General features: G+C 44.7%; 2 protein-coding genes across 3 annotated transcripts in view; one reads left to right on the top strand and one right to left on the bottom strand.

The window, feature by feature from the left end:
* LOC122563770 (cytosolic 5'-nucleotidase 1A-like) overlaps positions 1 to 4352 on the top strand; it is a 47413-nt gene extending 43061 nt beyond the window's left edge. The window contains exons 5-6 of the mRNA XM_043717987.2: positions 2527 to 2711; positions 3144 to 4352. Of these exons, the coding sequence (XP_043573922.2) occupies positions 2527 to 2711; positions 3144 to 3485 (527 nt within the window). The 3' untranslated portion in view covers positions 3486 to 4352. The remainder of the gene's footprint in view (positions 1 to 2526; positions 2712 to 3143) is intronic.
* Positions 4353 to 9736: 5384 nt separating this feature from the next.
* nipal3 (NIPA like domain containing 3) overlaps positions 9737 to 20971 on the bottom strand; it is a 67495-nt gene continuing 56260 nt past the window's right edge. The window contains exon 11 of one of the 2 annotated variants that reach the window (XM_043717986.2): positions 9737 to 18273. In XM_043717986.2, the coding sequence (XP_043573921.2) occupies positions 18104 to 18273 (170 nt within the window). In that variant the 3' untranslated portion in view covers positions 9737 to 18103. The remainder of the gene's footprint in view (positions 18274 to 20971) is intronic. The other variant, XR_015752186.1, reaches the window with a different exon arrangement.

Raw genomic sequence — 20971 nt, 5'->3', positions numbered from 1 at the left:
ACTCAGTACCTCACCCCTCCCTCACTCACTGACCAGAACCCACAGTACCTCATCCCCTCCCTCATCCACTGACCACAACACAGTACCTCCCTCCCTCCCTCATCCACTGACTAGAACGCAGTACCTCACCCCCTCCCTCACCCACTGACCACAACACTACCTCCTCCCCTCCCTCATCCACTGACCACAACACAGTACCTCACCCCCTCCCTCACCCACTGACCAGTACAGTATCTCACCCCCTCCCTCACCCACTGACCACAACACAATACCTCACCTCCTCCCTCACCCACTGACCACAACACAGTACCTCACCGCCTCCCTCATCCACTGACCACAACACAGTACCTCACCCCCTCCCTCATCCACTGACCAGAATACAGTACCTCACCCCCTCCCTCATCCACTGACTAGAACACAGTACCTCACCCCCTCCCTCACCCACTGACCAGTACAGTATCTCACCCCCCCCTCACCCACTGACCAGTACAGTATCTCACCCCCTCCCTCACCCACTGACCACAACAGAATACCTCACCTCCTCCCTCACCCTCTGACCACAATACAGTACCTCACCCCCTCCCTCGCCCACTGACCAGCACACAGTACCTCCCTCCCTCACCCCCTGACCACAACACAGTACCTCATCCCCTCCCTCACCCACTGACCAACACAGTATCTCATCCCCTCCCTCACCCACTGACCAGAACTCAGTACCTCACCCTCTCCCTCACCCACTGACCACAACACAGTACCTCACCCCCTCCCTCACCCACTGACCAGCACTGTATCTCACCCCCTCATCATCCGACCAACACACAACACATCACCCCCTCCCTCACCCACTGACCAGAACTCAGTACCTCACCCCTCCCTCACTCACTGACCAGAACCCACAGTACCTCATCCCCTCCCTCATCCACTGACCACAACACAGTACCTCCCTCCCTCCCTCATCCACTGACTAGAACGCAGTACCTCACCCCCTCCCTCACCCACTGACCACAACACTACCTCCTCCCCTCCCTCATCCACTGACCACAACACAGTACCTCACCCCCTCCCTCACCCACTGACCAGTACAGTATCTCACCCTCTCCCTCACCCACTGACCACAACACAATACCTCACCTCCTCCCTCACCCACTGACCAGAACTCAGTACCTCACCCCTCCCTCACTCACTGACCAGAACCCACAGTACCTCATCCCCTCCCTCATCCACTGACCACAACACAGTACCTCCCTCCCTCCCTCATCCACTGACTAGAACGCAGTACCTCACCCCCTCCCTCACCCACTGACCACAACACTACCTCCTCCCCTCCCTCATCCACTGACCACAACACAGTACCTCACCCCCTCCCTCACCCACTGACCAGTACAGTATCTCACCCTCTCCCTCACCCACTGACCACAACACAATACCTCACCTCCTCCCTCACCCACTGACCACAACACAGTACCTCACCCCTCCCTCATCCACTGACCACAACACAGTACCTCACCCCCTCCCTCATCCACTGACCAGAATACAGTACCTCACCCCCTCCCTCATCCACTGACCAGAACACAGTACCTCACCCCCTCCCTCACCCACTGACCAGTACAGTATCTCACCCCCCCTCACCCACTGACCAGTACAGTATCTCACCCCCTCCCTCACCCACTGACCACAACAGAATACCTCACCTCCTCCCTCACCCACTGACCACAACACAGTACCACACCCCTCCCTCATCCACTGACCAGAACACAGTACCTCACCCCCTCCCTCGCCCACTGACCAGCACACAGTACCTCCCTCCCTCACCCCCTGACCACAACACAGTACCTCACCCCCTCCCTCACCCACTGACCAACACAGTATCTCATCCCCTCCCTCACCCACTGACCAGAACTCAGTACCTCACCCTCTCCCTCACCCACTGACCACAACACAGTACCTCACCCACTGACCTGAACACAGTACCTCACCCCCTCACTCACCCACTGACCACAATATAGTACCTCACCCCCTCCCTCACCCACTGACCAGAATACAGTACCTCACCCCCTCCCTCACCCACTGACCAGAACACAGTACTTCACCCCCTCCTTCACCCACTGACCACGACATAGTACCTCACCCCCTCCCTCACCCACTGACCAGAACACAGTACCTCGCCCCCTCCCTCACCCACTGACAACCACACAGTACCTCATCCCCACCCTCATCCACTGACCAGCACACAGTACCTCACCCACTGACCAGAACTCAGAATCACCCCCTTCCTCACCCACTGACCACAACACAGTACCTCACCCCCTCCCTCACCCACTGACCAGTACTGTATCTCACCCCCTCCCTCACCCACTGACCAGAATACAGTACCTCACCCCCTCCCTCACCCACTGACCAGCACAGATTACTTCACCTCCACCCCTCACAGGACTGGCAGCACCCCTCACCCAGCCACATCACTCCTGGTTTTAATGATGTTTTGGTCACTCTCTGAGACACTGTCTGATGTTTCTTGCTCTCCAGGTATTGCTGCTGCAACAATCTTCAGTCCCAATAAAGATGTCAATGTCTCTGAGAGACAGCTGAGGGTGGCTTTTGATGGAGATGCTGTGCTTTTCTCAGATGAATCTGAGCAGATTGTCAAAAAACATGGACTGGATAAATTCTTCGAGCATGAGCAGACGAATGAGAACAAGCCATTGGCGATGGTAAGATGTGCTGTAAATTAATGTCTAAACAAGATGAAAAATTATGTTGACAATGAAGTAGGACAGTAGAGTTCCTATACAGCGGGGCATTGACCAGAAAATCCGAAGCTAGGAAGTTGGACGGATTCCAGTAACCTGCTTATTTTACTGTTAGTCATTGATTCCCTCATAATACTGTTCATTCAGGGCAAATGAGTTTCATTAAATGCTGTACACTGGCTGCAAATATTGCACACTGCACATGGGCACTCTACCATGAACATGAGCTCTACATTGGGTGTGGACATTTCACACTGGACATGGGCTCTAAATTGTGCTCCTTACATCAGTTCAATACACTGTGGGTGCTATATACTAGGTCTGTGAAATTCTACAATGTGTAGGTATAATCTTTAGATGCTCAGTCTAATGTACCCTATACATTTTCAACAGGGGCCTCTGAAAGGATTTTTGGAATCACTGGGAAAGTTGCAGAAGAAATTTTACACCAAAGGTCAGCGTTTGAAGTGCCCAATCCGCACCTACTTGGTCACAGCTCGCAGTGCTGCCAGCTCGGGGGCTCGTGCTCTGAAGACTTTGCGGAGCTGGGGTTTGGAGACAGATGAAGCTCTGTTCCTGGCTGGTGCTCCAAAGGGGCCACTCCTGCAGAAAATCCGACCGCACATTTTCTTTGACGATCAAATGTTTCATGTGGAAGGTGCAAAGGAGTTAGGCACCATTGCAGCCCATGTTCCTTATGGAGTTAGTCAGAGATACAAGAAGGTGGAGGAGTAAGAGGAGGACAGGGATTAATGGGGCTAGCATTTAGCTCTAACCTTGGGATCCATGACCCATACTTTGATGTTTTTGCACAGTCTCACAGACTGCTTTTCCCGCTGTCGCTACTAAAACCAGTTCCTTGCTGAACCCTCCCTTTCCCACCTCACTCACCCTCCCCAATATCTCAACCTGAGACAGCCCGCTCCCATTCTCACATTCATCTCATACACAATCCCAGCATCTGGGACAACAATGGGAGTCGGATTCTCTTACTGCGGTGTCTGGAACTACAATGCGTGTACATCCTGAGGTGCCCACTTGGCACTGGGCGCTGTTCCTGCAGACTCAGCAAGTTACAACATGGGAAATCTATTGGTAAAATATCTCATTATAAAAAATCCTATGATAGAAAACATGCAGAAACTCCAGGATATGAGAGCTCTGGTGAAGTCACCTAGACTCGAAACAATTCTCACCATGGATGCTGCCTGACCCAGTGTGATCTCCAGCATTTTTTGTTTTCAGTACAGATCCCAGCATCTGCAATAACTTGCTCCCACATGGAAGAACTGATTAAAGGAGTGTGAGATCTCCTTTCAATGTGATTCTTTTGTGTGGATTTGTTCATTGCATGTTGCATTTGATATGAGGCATTGGAATGAGCCCCGCCACAGCATGCTGCAACAATTTACAGCTTCAATCAGGAGCAGTTTATTTAAGTATGCAGTAATATTTGACATAGCAGGACTCAAAGTAACAGGCTCTTCTCTATCCATGGCCCATACCTTTCCAAATAGTTGGAAGTGGAGACCATGGAAACAGCATATTGGCTGTGTTGCATTCAGATTGTGGACGTTAAAACCATAAGACATAGGACTGGAAGTAAGGCTATTCGGCCCATCGAGTCCACTCCGCCATTTAATCATGGCTGATGGGCATTTCAACTCCACTTACCCGCATTCTCCCCATAGCCCTTAATTCCTTGTGACATCAAGAATTTATCAATCTCTGCCTTGAAGACATTTAGCGTCCCAGCCTCCACTGCACTCCGCGGCAATGAATTCCACAGGCCCACCACTCTGGCTGAAGAAATGTCTCCGCATTTTTGTTCTGAATTTACCCCCTCTAATTCTAAGGCTGTGTCCACGGGTCCTAGTCTCCTCGCCTAACGGAAACAATTTCTTAGCGTCCACCCTTTCCAAGCCATGTATTATCTTGTAAGTTTCTATTAGATCTCCCCTTAACCTCCAAACTCCAATGAGTACAATCCCAGGATCCTCAGCCGTTCCTCATATGTTAGATCTACCATTCCGGGGATCATCCGTGTGAATCTCCGCTGGACACACTCCAGTGCCAGTATGTCCTTCCTGAGTGTGGGGACCAAAACTGGACACAGTACTCCAAATGGGGCCTAACCAGAGCTTTATAAAGTCTCAGTAGCACATCGCTGCTTTTATATTCCAACCCTCTTGAGATAAATGACAACATTGCATTCGCTTTCTTAATCACGGATTCAATCTGCATATTTACCTTTAGAGAATCCTCGACTAGGACTCCCAGATCCCTCTCTAAACAAATCTCATTCTCTATTCTCACCACTTGTCTGCAAACATTTTCTTTGTTCCCCCTTTCAAATCATGTGAACAGTGTGGGCACAGTTCCCCCACACTCTGTGCTTGTGGATTCTGACTTTGTTAGGACTGCAACCACACTGCTAAATTAGAAGTTGGGTTTATTTTGTGCACGCCACAAATTGGAGCTGGTGGTACTTTGCTTCCTAGGCACATTTGCAAATATGTACAAGGAGAGATCAAATCAAAAAGGATAATGGAATCTTTCAATTAGCAAAGATAAAACCAGAGTCTGGAATTCCTTTGTGGTTGTGGTTGATTAGCTCGCTGGCAGATCAGGAGTCATGGAAAGTTTAAAATTTATTCAAAGATTTTCCAAGGAATATTGTTGAAATTTAATTTCTGCTTTTCTGTTTTGATGAAATTGCTTTATTCAGTTGCAGAGAGCACAGGTTTGGATGCTTTTTTACAGCCAAAGGGTTTTCCTTCAAAGTACAAAATTAGGGGTTTGATATCATTAGTAAATGTTGTATAACACTGCATTAAACTCCTTGTATAAACAGGTTCAACTCTGTGGGAGTCCTGTGACCAAACCTCCCCGAGATGGATTGGGGTGGGACAGGGCAGTTCTGGCAAATAGCATCAAAACAAAGTTTTTCGGTGGCCCATTTTGTCGGTTAGGTGCAAGCCATTGACAAGATTGGAGAATTTACAATTCTATTGTGTGGGCTTTATTTTGGAGACAATGTGTCACCTTGGCACTTTCTAACATAAATAGTTTTTATTCCAGTTCTATCAACAAGTACAAAGCATTGATCTTCAGCTTCAGAGAAGCTTCTGGAAGGCTATTGAATCACGACTGTAGCAGTTGTTTAACGATTTTTAAAACTGTAACTAATGCATATCTATTTATATATAAATGTTGATTTTAAATTCATCCATGACAGTTAGCTGCAGCCCCAAGGAGACTGGAATCTGCTTCAGCTGAATCATCAACTCAATGTGAATCAATAAAAATGGATTGAAATGGGGGCAAGGTAACTGTTGGCTGGTGAAGGACCAGGGATTGAGTCTGAGCTTGTATCTGGCAAGGGTGAACACACAAAGCCAGCCAACAGCTCATTATTCCTGTACCAGTGTCGACATTCCCCCCCAAACCCCCCCCCCCCCGCCAATCCCACCTGCTCACCAGCGTCTCCCCATATTCCTCACATTTACGAGATTGTGCTAATATCACTGAGCTAGTAACCCAGCACGCCTCAGGGACACCCAGGAGTGGGCGGTCAAGTTGGTGGATTTAAAATTCATTTCAATCCAATATTAAAAACTAGTTGCAGTGATGGTAGCCATGAAATGACCACTCAATGTTGTACAAATCCATCAGGTTCACTGATGGTCTTCAAGGAAGAAAATCTGCTGTCCTTATGTGGTCTGACTGACACATCACCCTGGACCCAGACCGATGTAGTCAACTCTTAAGAAACCTTTAAAATAGCAATGCAAACTGTTTAAGGGCATTTAAGGAGGTGCCATAAATCCTGGCCCTACCAGTGGTGTCTGTATTTCTCAAAAGACTAAAATGAATCTTATCCACTATCTGCCCGCCTAGTCAAATCCACCCATTTTCTCCTCACATCCCTGGCTTGCTTCTTTATCAATATGCCTGATGTACACTTACCTTTCTCTGGTACAGTTCTGCTGCCCTGCTCTAACTGTGTAAATGTGCCTGGGATGTGCAACACTGAGCAGACTGTTGCAGTGGGAGGAGAGAGGGGGGCACGAAATGTTAAACACTGGAACTTCCAACACTGAACAAAACAGCTCTTTTGTTGGATTGTTTGAGCAAATCATTGAATCCCTACAGTGTGGAAACAAGCCATTTGGTCTAACTAGTCCACACTGACCTTCCAAAGAGTAACCCTCTCAGACCCATTCCCCTACCCTATTGCTCTACATTTACCTCTGAGTAATGCACTTAACTTACACATACCTGAACACTATGAGCAATTTAGCATGGCTGATTCACCTAACCTGCATATCTTTGGATTGTGGGAGGAAACTGGACCACACAGAGGAAACCCACACAAACACGGGGAGAACGTGCAAACTCCACACAGTCACCAGAGGCTGAAATCGAACCCAGGTCCCTAGCACTGCGAGGCAGCAGTGCTAGCCACTGAGCCAACAAATATTTAAAATAATTTTAAGTATGAGGTTTAGTTTGAATATTATTATTGAACAATGAATGTTGCATTAATATATCATGTAAGGTTCTGAGCACTTTATTTTGACAAAAATTAAATTTTGATGTTACTTCATTGTACAGTGACAGTGGTGCTCATATTTACCACTTACCAGCATGGGTATATTGGGGAGCTGTAACTGAAGGGCATGGAGTGGGGACAATGCAATTGTGTTGACTGAATTAATATATGCCTCCTTTACTCACCATTATTATGCCCCTTTGCTACTCTCATTCTCTTACGGTGTTCCTGTTACTGCAGGATCATTGTGATTATGTTACTGTACAAATATTCAACTGTATTAAAGTATCAGTTATGATGCCGTGACTGTTAAGCTATGAGAGTGTTACAGGATCATTGTCAGTGATACACAATGGCCTCAACACTACAGGAATATCAATGAACTGTATGGCTTGTTTGATTGCTGTAGCACTGACTGCATAACTGAACTACTGCATTCAGGAAATGTCACTGGAATTGGAACGTTCAACAACTTCAGAAGGTCAAATAAAATTGGACACCGAGCCACAAAAGATGATCCCCAGGCAGTGATTAAGAGCTTGGTGTTTGAAAGAAGCTAAGTGAAACAGAGTCATAGGGATGAAACGCCAGACCTTTGGATCCAGGAAACTGAGGATATGACCACTAATGATAGAATGATTAAAAATCAAACGCTGCTCCAGAGTTCAGGCAGCAGTGCTAGTGGAAAATTGTGCAGCTACAGGAATAGCAACAGACAAGGCCATAAGGTTCTTCAAAATAAGAATAAGAAATTTAACATTCAGCCAGTGGAGGGCAGTAGTGAATTTTTTCGATAAGATTTAGGATATGGGCAAGAGAGTTTTGGCTATCTTCAGATTTGCTTTCATTGTAATTGTATACCAAGGCAGAGATAATATATATTGAAATTAATATTAAAGATCACTTTCTCACTGTATACATTTATTAGTGTGTTTGGTTCACTGCTTTTGATCAAGATCTGTTGTAATAGAATGACATAGTCTTACTTTGGGAAAATAATTTTGGATCCTATTCATAACAAAAACATGATGCTTCTCCACTGCCAGGACTCAACCACATACTTGTCCAAGTCATTGCCACCTATCCTCTGCCATGATGCTTATCCACACACCCTGACATGCATCTTTAAAAGAAAGAACTCCCTGAACAGACCAACCACACACTTTTCACTGCAGCCTATTATAGAGAACATAGAATACAGTATGGGAACATACCCTTCAGCCCACCATGTCTGTGCTGACCATGATGCCAATATAAACTAATCCCACCTGCTTGAACATGATCTGAATCCCTCTATTCCCTAGGAGAAAGTGAGGACTGCAGATGCTGGAGATCAGAGTTCAAAAAGGTGTTGCTGGAAAAGCGCAGCAGGTCAGGTTGCATCAAAAGTGCAGGAGAATCAACATTTTGGGCATAAGCCCTCTATTCCCTGCCTGTTCACAGGTCTGTCTAAAACAACTCAAACATTGCTGTCAGATCTTCTTCTTCTTCTACCTCCCCTGGCAATGCATTCCAGCCACCTACCACTCTGTTAAAAAATAAATTGCCTCACACATCTCCTTTAACTTTCCCATGCTCACCTTAAACATATGCCCCCTAGTATTTGATACTTCCACCCTAGGAAAGAGACTCTGACTATCTACACCTCTCAAACTTCTATCAGGTCGCCCCTCAACCTCTGTCTAGTGAAACTAATCCAAGTTTGTCCAACCTCTCATAGCTAACATGCTCCAAATCCAGGTAACATTCTGATAAACCTCTTTTATGCCCCTCCAAAGGCTTCATATGTTTCCTGTAATGTGGCAACCAATAGTCCAAATGTGCCAACTTTTGTACTCAGCGCCTGACTGAAGGCAGAAATGCAGTACACCTCCTTTACAACTAAGCAAAAGTGAGGACTACAGATGCTGGAGATTAGAGTCAAGATTAGAGTGGTGATGGAAATGCACAACAGGTCGGGCAGCATCTGAGCAGGAAAATCGATGTTTTGGGCAGGCGCCCTTCATCAGGAATGAGGCTGGAAACCTCAGGGGTGGAGAGATAAATAGGAGAGGCTGGAGCTGGGGAGAAGGTAGCTGGGAGTGCAATAGGTGGATGGAGGTGAGGGTAGAGGTGTTGGCTCAGAGAGGAGGGTGGAGCGGATAGGTGAGAAGGAAGGTTGACAGGTAGGACAGGCAATGAGGATGGTGCTGAACTGGAAGCTTGAAACTGGGTAAGGTGGGGGGAGGGGAAGTGAGGAATTGGTGAAGTCCACATTGATTCCCCGGGGTTGAAGGGTTCCGAGGCAGAAGATGAGGCGTTCTTCCTGGGTGGTGAGGAACTGGTGGTGGAGGAGCCCCAGGACATGCATGACCTCGGCAGAGTGGGAGGGGGAGTTGAAATGTTCAGCCATGGGACGGTGGGGTTGATTGGTACAGGTTTCCTGGAGATGTTCCTTAAAGCACTCTGCGAGAAGGCATTCAGTGTAAAACAGCACTGATCCTTGTGGAACTTAATTGCTCACCACAGACCTCCGGTCAGAAACCCTCTCTCTCCCATGACTAAGCTAATTTTGCACTGAACTTGCCAACTCACCATGGGATTCCATGTGACTTTATCTTCTGGACCAGCTTACCGTGATGGACCTTGTCAAATGCTGTAGTAAAACCCATACAGATAACATCCACTGCCTTACCCTCAATCATTTTTGTTTCCTTACTCAAGAAGTCAAATCAGGTTTGTGAGATAAGACCACCTGGTACAGCTATGCCAGCTACCCCTCAGAAGTCTATTCTCCAAATCCTGTCCCTAAGAACTTTCTCAATAATTACCCTACCACAGATGTAAGGCTCACTTGCCTATAATTTCCTAGATTACCCTTGTTGCTCTTAAACAAAGCAACAACATTGGTTATTCTCCAGTCTTCTGCGACTTCATCTGTGACTAAAATGGCTACAATAATCTCCCCCGCCCCTAGCCTCAATAGACAATAGGTGCAGGAGTAAGCCATTCTGCCCTTCGAGCCAGCACCACCATACATTATGATCATGGCTGATCATCCACAATCAGTATCCTGTTCCTGCCTTATCCCCATAACCCTGGATTTCACTATCCTTAAGAGCTCTATCCAACTCTTTCTTGAAAGTATCCAGACACTTAGCCTCCTGCGGCAGAGCATTCCATACACCCACCACTCTGGGTGAAGAGGTTTCTCCTCAACTCTGTTCTAAATGGCCTACCCCTTATTTTTAAACTGTGCCTTCTGGTTCAACACTCACCCATCAGCGGAAACATGCTTCCTGCCTCCAGTGTGTCCAATCCTTTAATAATCTTATACATCTCAACCAGATCCCCTCTCAGCCTTCTAAACTCAAGCCCTGTCACTCCAATCTTTCATCGTTAAGATAGTCCCACCATTCCGGGAATTGACCTCATGAACCTACGCTACACTCCCTCAATAGCCAGAATGTCTTTCCACAAATTTGGAGACCAAAACTGCGCACAATATTCCAGGTGCGGTCTCACCAGGGCCCTGTACAGCTGCAGAAGGACCCCTTTGCTTCTATACTCAATTCCTCTTGTTATGAAGGCCAGCATGCTATTAGTTTTCTTCACTGCCTGCTGTACCTGCATGCTTGCTTTCATTGACTGATGTACAAGAACACCTAGATCTCATTGTATTGCCCCTTTACCTAACTTGACTCCATTTTAGGTAGTAATCTTTTTTGTTCTTGCCACCAAAGTGGATAACCACACATTTATCCACATTATACTGCATCTGCCATGCAGCCATCCATTCACCTAGCCTGTCCAAGTCACCCTGTATTCTCCTAACATCGTCCTCACATTTCACCCTGCCACCCAGCTTTGTGTCATCAGCAAATTTGCTAATATTACTTTTAATACCTTCATCTACATCATTAATGTACATTGTAAAAAGCTGCAGTCCCAGCACTGATCCCTGTGGCACACCACTGGTCACCGCCTGCCATTCTGAAAGGGAGCCGTTTATCACTACTCTTTGTTTCCTATCAGCCAATCAATTTTCAATCCATGTCAGTATTTTGCCCCTAATATCATGTGCCCTAATTTTGCTCACTAACCTCCTATGTGGGACTTTATCAAAGGCTTTCTGAAAGTCCAGGTGTACTACATCCACTGGATCTCCCTTGTCCATCTTCAGAGTTACATCCTCAAAAAATTCCAGAAGATTAGTCAAGCATAATTTCCCCTTGATAAGTCCATCTGACCTATCCTGTTACTGCTATCCAGATGTAATTCGTCCTTTATAATTGACTCCAGCATTTTTCCCACCACTGATGTCAGACTAACTGGTCTATAATTCTCTGTTTTCTCTCTCCCTCCTTTCTTAAAAAGTGGGACAACATTAGCCACCCTCCAATCCACTGGAACTGATCCTGAATCTATAGAACATTGGAAAATGATCACCAACGCATCCACAATTTCTAGAGCCACCTCCTTCAGTACCCTGGGATGTAGACCATCAGGCCCTGGCAACTTATCAGCCTTCAGACCTAACAGTCTCTCCAACACCATTTCCTGCCTAATATAAATTCCCTTCAGTTCAGATCCTTCAGGCACTGAGAGATTGCTCATGTCTTCCCCAGTGAAGACAGATCTAAAGTACCAATTCAACTCTTCTGCCATTTCTTTGTTCCCCATAATAAATTCACCCGTTTCTGTCTTCAAGGGCCCAATTTTAGTCTTAACCTTTTTTTTTCTTTTCACATACCTAAAAAAGCTTTTACTATCCTCCTATATATTTTTGGCCAGTTTACCTTCGTACCTTATTTTTTCTTTTGCATATTTCCTTTTTAGTTATCCTCTGTTGTTCTTTAAAAGCTTCCCAGTCCTCCGATTTCCCACTTATCTTTGCTATGTTATACTTTTTCCCTTTTGTCTTTATATGGTCCCTAACTTCCCTCGTCAGCCACGGCCACCCCTGCCTCCCCTTAGGATCTTTCTTTCTTTTTGGAATGAACTGATCCTACATCTTCTGCATTATACCCAGAAATATCTGCCATTGTTGTTCCACTGCCATCCCTGCAAGGGTATTGCACCATTGAACTTTGGCCAGCTCCTCCCTCATAGCTCCATAGTTCCCCTTATTCAACTGAAATATTGTCACTTCCGATTCTACCCTCTCCCTTTCAAACTGCAGATTAAAACTTATTGTATTATGGTCACTACCTCCTAATGGCTCCTTTACTTCGAGGTCCCTGATCAAATCCAGTTTGTTGCACAACACCAGATCCAGAATTGACTTCTCCCTGGTAGGCTCCAGCACAAGCTGTTCTAAGAATCCATCTCGGAGGCACTCCACTAACTCCCTTTCTTGGGGTCCAGTACGATCCTGATTCTCCCAGTCTACCTGCATGTTGAAATTCCCCATAACAACTGTAGTAATATCTTTGCGATAGGCCAATTTCAGCTCCTTATTCAACTTACACACTACATCCTGGCTACTGTTTGGGGGCCTGTAGGTAATTCCCATTAGGATCTTTACCCTTAGAATTTCTCAGCTCTATCCATACTGACTCTACATCCCCTGATTCTAGGTGCCCCCACACAAAGGACTGAATATCATTCTTTACCAACAGGGCCACCCCACCCCCTCTGCCAGTCAGTCTGTCCTTACGATAGCCTTCTTCAGTAACCTGGGATAGATTCCATCAGGCCCTGGGGACTTATCTACATTCATGTTTTGCAAGACACCCAACACACCTCATTTCTTAATATCAACATACCCCTCACTTATCTTACCATTAGCAATATCTTTCCCCTTGGTTTAAAATGGACTTCACCCACTTCCTCTAATGCCATGCATAAATTCCCCCCCTTTGTCATTGAATGGACCTGTCTTTTCCCTAGTTACCCTTTGCTCCTAATACATATACAAGATGCTTTGAGGTTCTCCTTAATACTACTTTCCAAAGACATTTCATGACTCCTTGTTCAAGTTCTTTTCTGCTTCCTTTATATACTTCAAGGGCCATGTCTGACTTCAGTTTCCTAAACTTTATATACACTTGCTTTTTGACTAACCTTTCAGTATCTCTTATGATCCAGGGTTCCCAAATCTTGCCATCGCTATCTTTCACTCTCACAGGAACATACTGGTCCTGAACTCTGATCAACCAGCTGGCTTTTAAAACTCTCCCATGTCAGATTTGGATTTACCTTCAAACCGCCACTCCCTATCCAATTTCTCCAGTCCTTGCCTAATAATGTTGCAATTCCCTTCTCCCAGTTTATCAATTTCACCTGAGGACCAGTGTTATCCTTACCCATAATGATTTTAAATCCTACAGACTTATGATCATTGTTCCCAAAATGCACCCCCACTGAAACTTTGATCATCTGGCTAAGCTGAATGTGCCCAACAAATTCTGGCCCATCTAAATGCCTGGAGCTAAGGCAATCCCAGTCAAAACTGGGGAAGTTAAAATCACCCCTTATAAACATTCTGTTATTTTTACATCTTTCCATGATGTTCTGACATATATTTGTTCCTCCATTTCCCAGCTAGCCATTAGGAGGCCCATAGTATAATGCTTTCACAGTGATTGCACTTTTTTTAAATTCCTAAACTCTACCCATATGTCATCACTGGATGAGCTCTCCAAGGAGTCCTCTTTTAGCACAGCTGTGACATTTACCTTCTTCAGTAATACAATTTCCCACTCCTCTCTATCTGCTTGAAAAACCCTGGAATGTTGAACTACCAATCCTGCCCTTTTCTCAACCAGGTTTCTGTAATGGCTACCACATTGTAGCCCCATGTACTAATGCAGTCTCTCACTAACCTGTTATGCTCTTTCCATTAAAATAAATACATTTCAGACCTCTCAACCCACCATGATCATTAACCTGGCCCTGCCTGTTCTTCCTACCATACGGTCTTAATTCAGTCCTACTCTTCTCTTCAAACATTCCACATGCAGCTCTGGTTCCCACCCCCTTTGCCACACTAGTTTAAATCTTCCCAAGTGGCACTAGAAAATCTTGCAGATATGTGGGTGCCGCTCAGTTTAGGGGTAACAGTCCTTCTTGCCTGGAGGAGATACCAGTGACCTAGATTTCTTAAGCACACTCTCCTACACCAGTTCAACTGTATTACCTTACTATTCCTAGCCTCATTGGCAGGTGGCACAGGGAGTTATCCTGAGATTACAACCATCAAGGTCCTGCTTTATAACTTCCTAATTAACTCCCTAAAATCCCTTTTCAGGACTTCAACTCTTTTCCTGCCTATGTCATTAGTACCTCTGATTGCCCAGCCTCCCCCTTCAGAATATCCTGTGCCCGCTGGGACATACTTGCCTCTGGCACCAGTGAAGCAATGCACCATTCTGGAGTCTCATTCACAGCCACAGAAATGCCTGTCATGGATATAAGAGTCCCCCATTATGACCATTTGCCTAAGCTTCAACCTTTCCCGCTATACAATAGTGGTGTGGTCATGGCACTACAGATCTAGCTGCAGCTGCTGCTTTCTCCTGAGAGGACTTATCCAACAATATCCAAAGTGGTATACCTGTTTTGAGATGGGATTGGCCACAGGGGTCTCCTGCACTGCCAGACCACACTTACTGGTCTTCCTGACAGTCACCCGTTTTTCTGTCGTGTAGCCCTTAATAGTGGTGTGACCAGCACTAAATGTTATTAGTCGAAGGTCTGTCTGTTGACTGAATGCTGTATATTGTGCCAGTGCTGTATGTTGAAGAGCTAGGGTCATTTTAAATCTGGGGATTATTTTTGTAGAACATTAATTCTGAGTTTCCTCCCCCTCTCTATTAAGAGGGCTGACAGAGGCTGGCTTCTGTTGACTGTCACTCACTGTAGGCACATATCACGGCCTGGAATGCTTTCAGGCATTCACTATTGCATTTCAAAAGCTGTTTTGTACATTAGATAAGTCACACAGAGCACCAATGCCATACCCAGCCCTCAGCTTTGTAAGCATCACTGTCATTCTCAAAATTTACACAGTCCCGACGAAGGTACACCCTCAGAACGGCAATGGCAGCATGTGTTTCAACATAACACCAGAAAGTGTTCATATCAAATCTCTGCCACACAACCAGGAACCCTTCCCAATTGACTGACACTCAGGTTTCAGCCAAAATAACTGGGAGCAACCCAAGGAGGCATTCAGCTGAAAGGTCATCCGGGTGGAACAGTGTCTGCCTTTCTCCCCGTCCCTCTCAATGCTGTCAAGCTGCTGAGTACCTCTGTTTCTATTTATATTCCATGTTTCTAAGAGAAGCAGAGTTTTGTTTTTGTTGACATTACTGGAGAGCTGGAAACTGACACTTCAGACAGATAGTCTGGATGTTGGTGGTGATGCTCTCAATAACAGCTTCACAATAAGTCCTTTCAGCCTGCACACTGAAATGGCCTTGTGAAATTGTCACTGAATTAAATAATCCAGGGGCCCCGGTTAATACATTTGGGGGCATACGCTTAGCATCGCTGTTAGAAGCATTTAAAATCAAAATTACCCAGGTTTGACCTGTACTTAAAAAGCAAGACAAACCCAACACTGCCAATTACCACTCCATCACCAGTAAAATGACAACGGAGTCACCAACCATGTTGTCAAACAGCACCTGCAAAAAAATAACCTGCTCACTGATTGTGGGGTTCTACTGGGCCTACTCAGCTGCTGACCTCATTCCAGGTGTGTTGCTTTTTAAAGTGCGACAATGCTGCTCCTTTAACAAGATTTTGTTGTCCTTGATTTTTTTTTCCCAGCAGGTCGTAAAGAAACAGGTTCCAAAATGTCTGGAGTTGATCCATTTGAAGAAGCTTTTAAGTTTAAAAAAATTTGTACAATGAAAGATAAGTGACAGTTCTCTCAGCTCAGCTTTTCTCTGATCTGGTTGGGTTTGGGTTCAGAGCTGTAGTTAGTTTTGAGGCTGCTTGTCAAAACTGTTCCATGCTGAATCACTCTGCCTTCTCTCCTGTAAGAACTTGTGTTTGATTTTACCTTTTTTGCAAAGGGGCATTTATGGGGATTGTTACAAGTATTTAGAACAAGATCATAAAGTTGGGATAATCTATTGGATTTTCCCATAGGTTACGTTATTCTGTATTCTGTTCGCTTTTGTTTGTGTTTCATTTGGTAATCTTGCAATAAATTGTTTTGTTTAAAACTAAGTGGGTGGGCCAGCTGCATCAGTCCTGGAATATGCACTCTACACCTGCTTAAAACATCTAGCAAAGTTAGGGCCCAAGCTGCTGCCTTGAAATGTTTTAAGGGGGTCCAGCCTGGCCCATAACAAGATAATCTAATGGAGACTAAGAAAATGATTTTATGAAGGTTTTATTCAAGCGAAGCAGGGAGAGATCTGTCTGAGTTATTAGACTGAAGCAAGCCTCTTTAGCATGCATGATTACCCTTATACTATCAGCACCCTCTTATCTATATTCCAATCTTCCTTCATACAGAGATAAAGATGTTCCTTCTGTGTCATTGGATCATATGCCCTTCAACCTGTCAGGGTATAAACAATCAATCAATCTTACCCGAGGTGTTGCTGAATACTCATTTTTCAATCTCTGCCCTACACTGTCACCATCCAAGGCCTTCTTAGAACATTTTCATTAGTATCGTTCCCTGTCTACACAGGGTCTACAGAGATCCTACTGATACTAGCCTCTAAATTGCTTTTAGTGTCAAGGTATCATTTATCCCTTAAAGTGTAACATCTAAATGTCCCACAACATCGTCTTGATCCAAAAAAGGATAAAAGAACAAAACTCGAGAGGTGAGGTGAATATAACTGCTGAGGTGGTGTTACTATTTAATAATTCTAAACTGTCAGTGTGGGCACAGTAGAAGAATCGCCCTGCAGACTCTCACTGTCAGCTCTCATGCTCCACACATGTACCCATAAGTCAATGAACGCTTTTGCAAAGAGCTAGCAAAAGGCCATTTGCTACTGGAAAAGAACACTGACCCGGGCCACCTAACCCTCTCCTACACAAATCAGTCTCCAACACACTATCATCCCCACACTCCTCTGCATCTACCCAGCAGCCCTCCATCCATCTCCACATGCAACTCTTGGTCTCCATGTCCACCAGCCCATCTCCAATCATGTCCCTCCTTCACCCTCCATCTGTCTCCTCCCTCTCATCTGTTTTTCTCTATATACGCCAACTAATTGTGTACACATGATTCTGCCTTGAATGCAATGAGCTCCAAATGCATGGCAGTTCACGCTCACTTTGATTTATTTGCCTCCCTAATCTTCAGACCAGTTTTCTTCATTCACTGGGATTAAGTGCAGAAAGCCATCAGCACTAATCTTTATATATAAAAAAACTAAAACATGAACGCTCCCAAATCAAAACAGGAACTCTGTTTCGTACAGCACAAAGCAAATACATTAAATAACTTGATAAACCTGAAGCTTTCCATTTTCAAAAAAGAACCCCACTGTTTGCAGGAGCTCGAGACTGACTACTGGTCAAGTCAGGAGCTGGGCAGTAACCCAGGTAACCACGCAAGACCCAGGAGTAAAGCAGATAAACCAATTGAATGAGGGTGAGGAGTAGATTGGGGATCTCAGAACACTGGCTGGATCCAGGACCCAGTCCATGGTTGCATTCTGCGTATAGTGCAAGTACAAATTTCCTGTTGCGCCAACAAACCCAGGAGCAGCAGAACAGGAACTGAAGAGACACTGTTGGTCCAATCTGCAGTCATGCTGCTCCATCCACCACAGGCTGCAGTATTCGTGAGAAACTGGGAGTGGGCCAGGTTTCACTATCTCCTGTTGGGCTCAGTTCACTCCAACTTTGACTCCATGACTGAGTGAACTGAATTGGGTTCCTGATGAGCTTCTGGTAGCTGCTGATTATTGGCAGGATTACCACTGTTCTCCAAGGTGCCATAGGAGAAGGAGCCACTGAGTTCTGGCTGTACTGGGCTCTTCTTATCAAACATGCTCCTCAGTCCTGGAAAAACAAAAGGTTCAGATATTACCAGGTCTTAGCAAATCAGTGCTGTCAAAGAAAGGAAAGGCACATGGGCAGAGACAGCGAAGGAGCATTAAAGGATTTGAAATTGGGGAAAAATAATAGAACTTGGTGGTTACAACTTCAGAATATGTTGACTAGGTAGTAGAGACTTGTGCCTGGCACGTTTCATGGCAATGGGAGAGCTCTGCCATGAACCTTGCATTTGCAGCAAGCTCTCCCCTTTCTAGTTGCTCTGACTCATGTCCAGGATTTCCAGAATCTCTGGGAGCCTTGCCCATGCTGAGGACTTCCTGAACAACAGACTTCAGGAGGTGGTCACTCCAAAGCTACAGAGTCCAAGAGAATTGAGTGAGCAAGTGGCCATCAAGTCGGGTCAGAACAGGTAGACAGTGCAGGAATCCTGACTGCAACAATTTCAAACTAGTTTTTAAACAAAGAGTACTCATGAGGTATCAATGGCCTGGGAGTGCAATCCATACACACGCACAGCATTTGATAGCAAACAACTGTGCTGAATTGCAGTGATCAGAGGAATGTGATATTCAGTGTGATGGACTGGCACAGCTGCACATGCTCAAAGGATGGTTTTCTCCTTGGTGTCAGGAGAAAGGATATCAGTAAGAGGGTGCTGTACATTTTAGATGGACACAGGCAAGTCAGAAGTTATGGTCTATGTGTCATCATTTAACGAAGGCTGAAGGACTACCTGACACTGAACGGAATGAACAACAAGAAGTTAGTGTATATACAGTTAATTGGGGCACAAATTGGTTGTATAAATATGGACAGCACATGTGGCTCAGTACAGGTTTTAAGGCATGTAGCTAACAAATAAAGCTCTCACAAAGGAGTGTGTACTTGAACTCTGTTTAAGTACAGTTATCTTTTGGAGAATAACACACGAGGAAACCAATAACACAGGACTAAGATCCTACAGTCAAACTTTCAATCATTCGAGCAATAGGAAGTTCAGAAGTAAATTAAAAAGGAAGAACTCAAAGTTAGCAGTATTCAGATCCTACCCCAGTGAGCAGTGGATCAGGAAAAGAAAGGAATTTAATATCCAACTTAATAATCAGTGCAGACTGAAGGCCCCAGTCCACCTCCAGGATAGGTGGTGGATAGTTTGCACATATCTGAGCTGGAATCAATGCCCTTACAGATAGGCCAATTGTGGGAAAATGAAATTAAATTCACAAAGAAAGGAGAAACAGAATAAAATGAGACGGTTGAAATAAAATGCACAAAAACTCAGTGAAAAGGGGAGTACAGAAAGACAGACATTCAAAATTAACAGGCAGAAAAAAAAACTGGTGCCCGTGCTCATATCATCCAGAGAGGCTGGAAAACTCTGACTAATAGGAGTGATCAAACAGAGCAAGAAATGTTAGAGAGACCAAGATTGGCATGATAAATAAGTGCAGTTGCTACATGGAAATATGATATGTCAGCAGTATTGGAAACTTGACTCAAACATCAACTGGAGGGATGTATTATTTACAGCTGCAATGTATTCAGTGTAAATCAGAGAAATGATGCCGGGAATGGAAGATGTCAATGTTAATCAAAGATATAATTACACCATTAGAAAGGGATAATGAACTCAATGACTAAAATAGAGAATCTATTTTCATGAGCAGATGGCAATGTGGAAACATTATACTACCAAATGGAAAGGAGATGGAGGTAGAAATCAGAAAGCTGTAAAGAACAAAGTATTAATATTGCGAGACTATAGCAATACTTACAAAGACGAGCGTCATGAAATGGAAATCAGTTAAGGGATAGAATGCAAATAGTGACAAGCTTATTTCTCAGACTGGAGGGGAGCTTGTGGACATGCTAGGTGTTCCAGGTGGCTCCTACAGTTCAACGATGTGCAGGTTAGGCGAACTAGCTATGATAAAGGTGCCTATAGAGGAGGACGTGTAGACTAGGTGGATTAGTCATGGTAAATATAGGTAAATATAGGGTTATGGGGAAAGGGTATGGTGGGGTTCATTGAATGCACTGAATGTCCTAAAAGCAATGGGCTACATCGAATTCCAACAGTGCAAATAGAGGTTATGATGTCCCTCCCCATCTAAACTCAAAAAAAGACAGTATTAGGACGCTGCTCTTCTGATATATTTCAATAACTTGGATCCCAGGTCATCATTACGAAGTCTGCAGTAAACACAGAACTCATTTGTGATAAACCACAGTTAGGATAGCAACAGATAGCAACTTCAACCGGTGAAATGGGCAGACACATGCTGAACGATACATTGCTGAAAAGCACTTTGGAATAAAAACTGATACCAGGCAATATTAGTCAACTTTGCAATTTTATAAGGGGGTGTAGGAACAAAGATCCAGAGATGCACGTCCACAAGTTTTTTAAGTTGATAAAACTGATTTTAAAAATTATTCAGGCCCTTTAGTTTTGTGAACAGAGAGAGTACAGATGCAAGGATACTTTGTATGAATCTTTTATATGGAATTTATATGAATCATCAACTGGTGGACTGTAACCAAAGCTGCACACCACATTTTGGGATGAATGCCAAAAGCACTGGAAAAAGCGTAGAGAGGAAGTAACTAGAATGGTATCAGATGAAAGACTAATCATTGTGGAGATATGGACAAATTGCAATTATTCTACTTAAAGCAGAGAATATAGATTTGAAAAATT

The sequence above is a fragment of the Chiloscyllium plagiosum genome, unplaced genomic scaffold, assembly GCF_037043375.1.
Source record: "Chiloscyllium plagiosum isolate Xiang-an unplaced genomic scaffold, Cpla_swu_hap1 HiC_scaffold_30, whole genome shotgun sequence".
In the NCBI taxonomy this organism is placed as follows: domain Eukaryota; kingdom Metazoa; phylum Chordata; class Chondrichthyes; order Orectolobiformes; family Hemiscylliidae; genus Chiloscyllium; species Chiloscyllium plagiosum.
The sequence above is the reverse complement of the archived record's forward strand: the minus strand, read 5'-3'. Positions and strand labels throughout refer to the sequence as shown.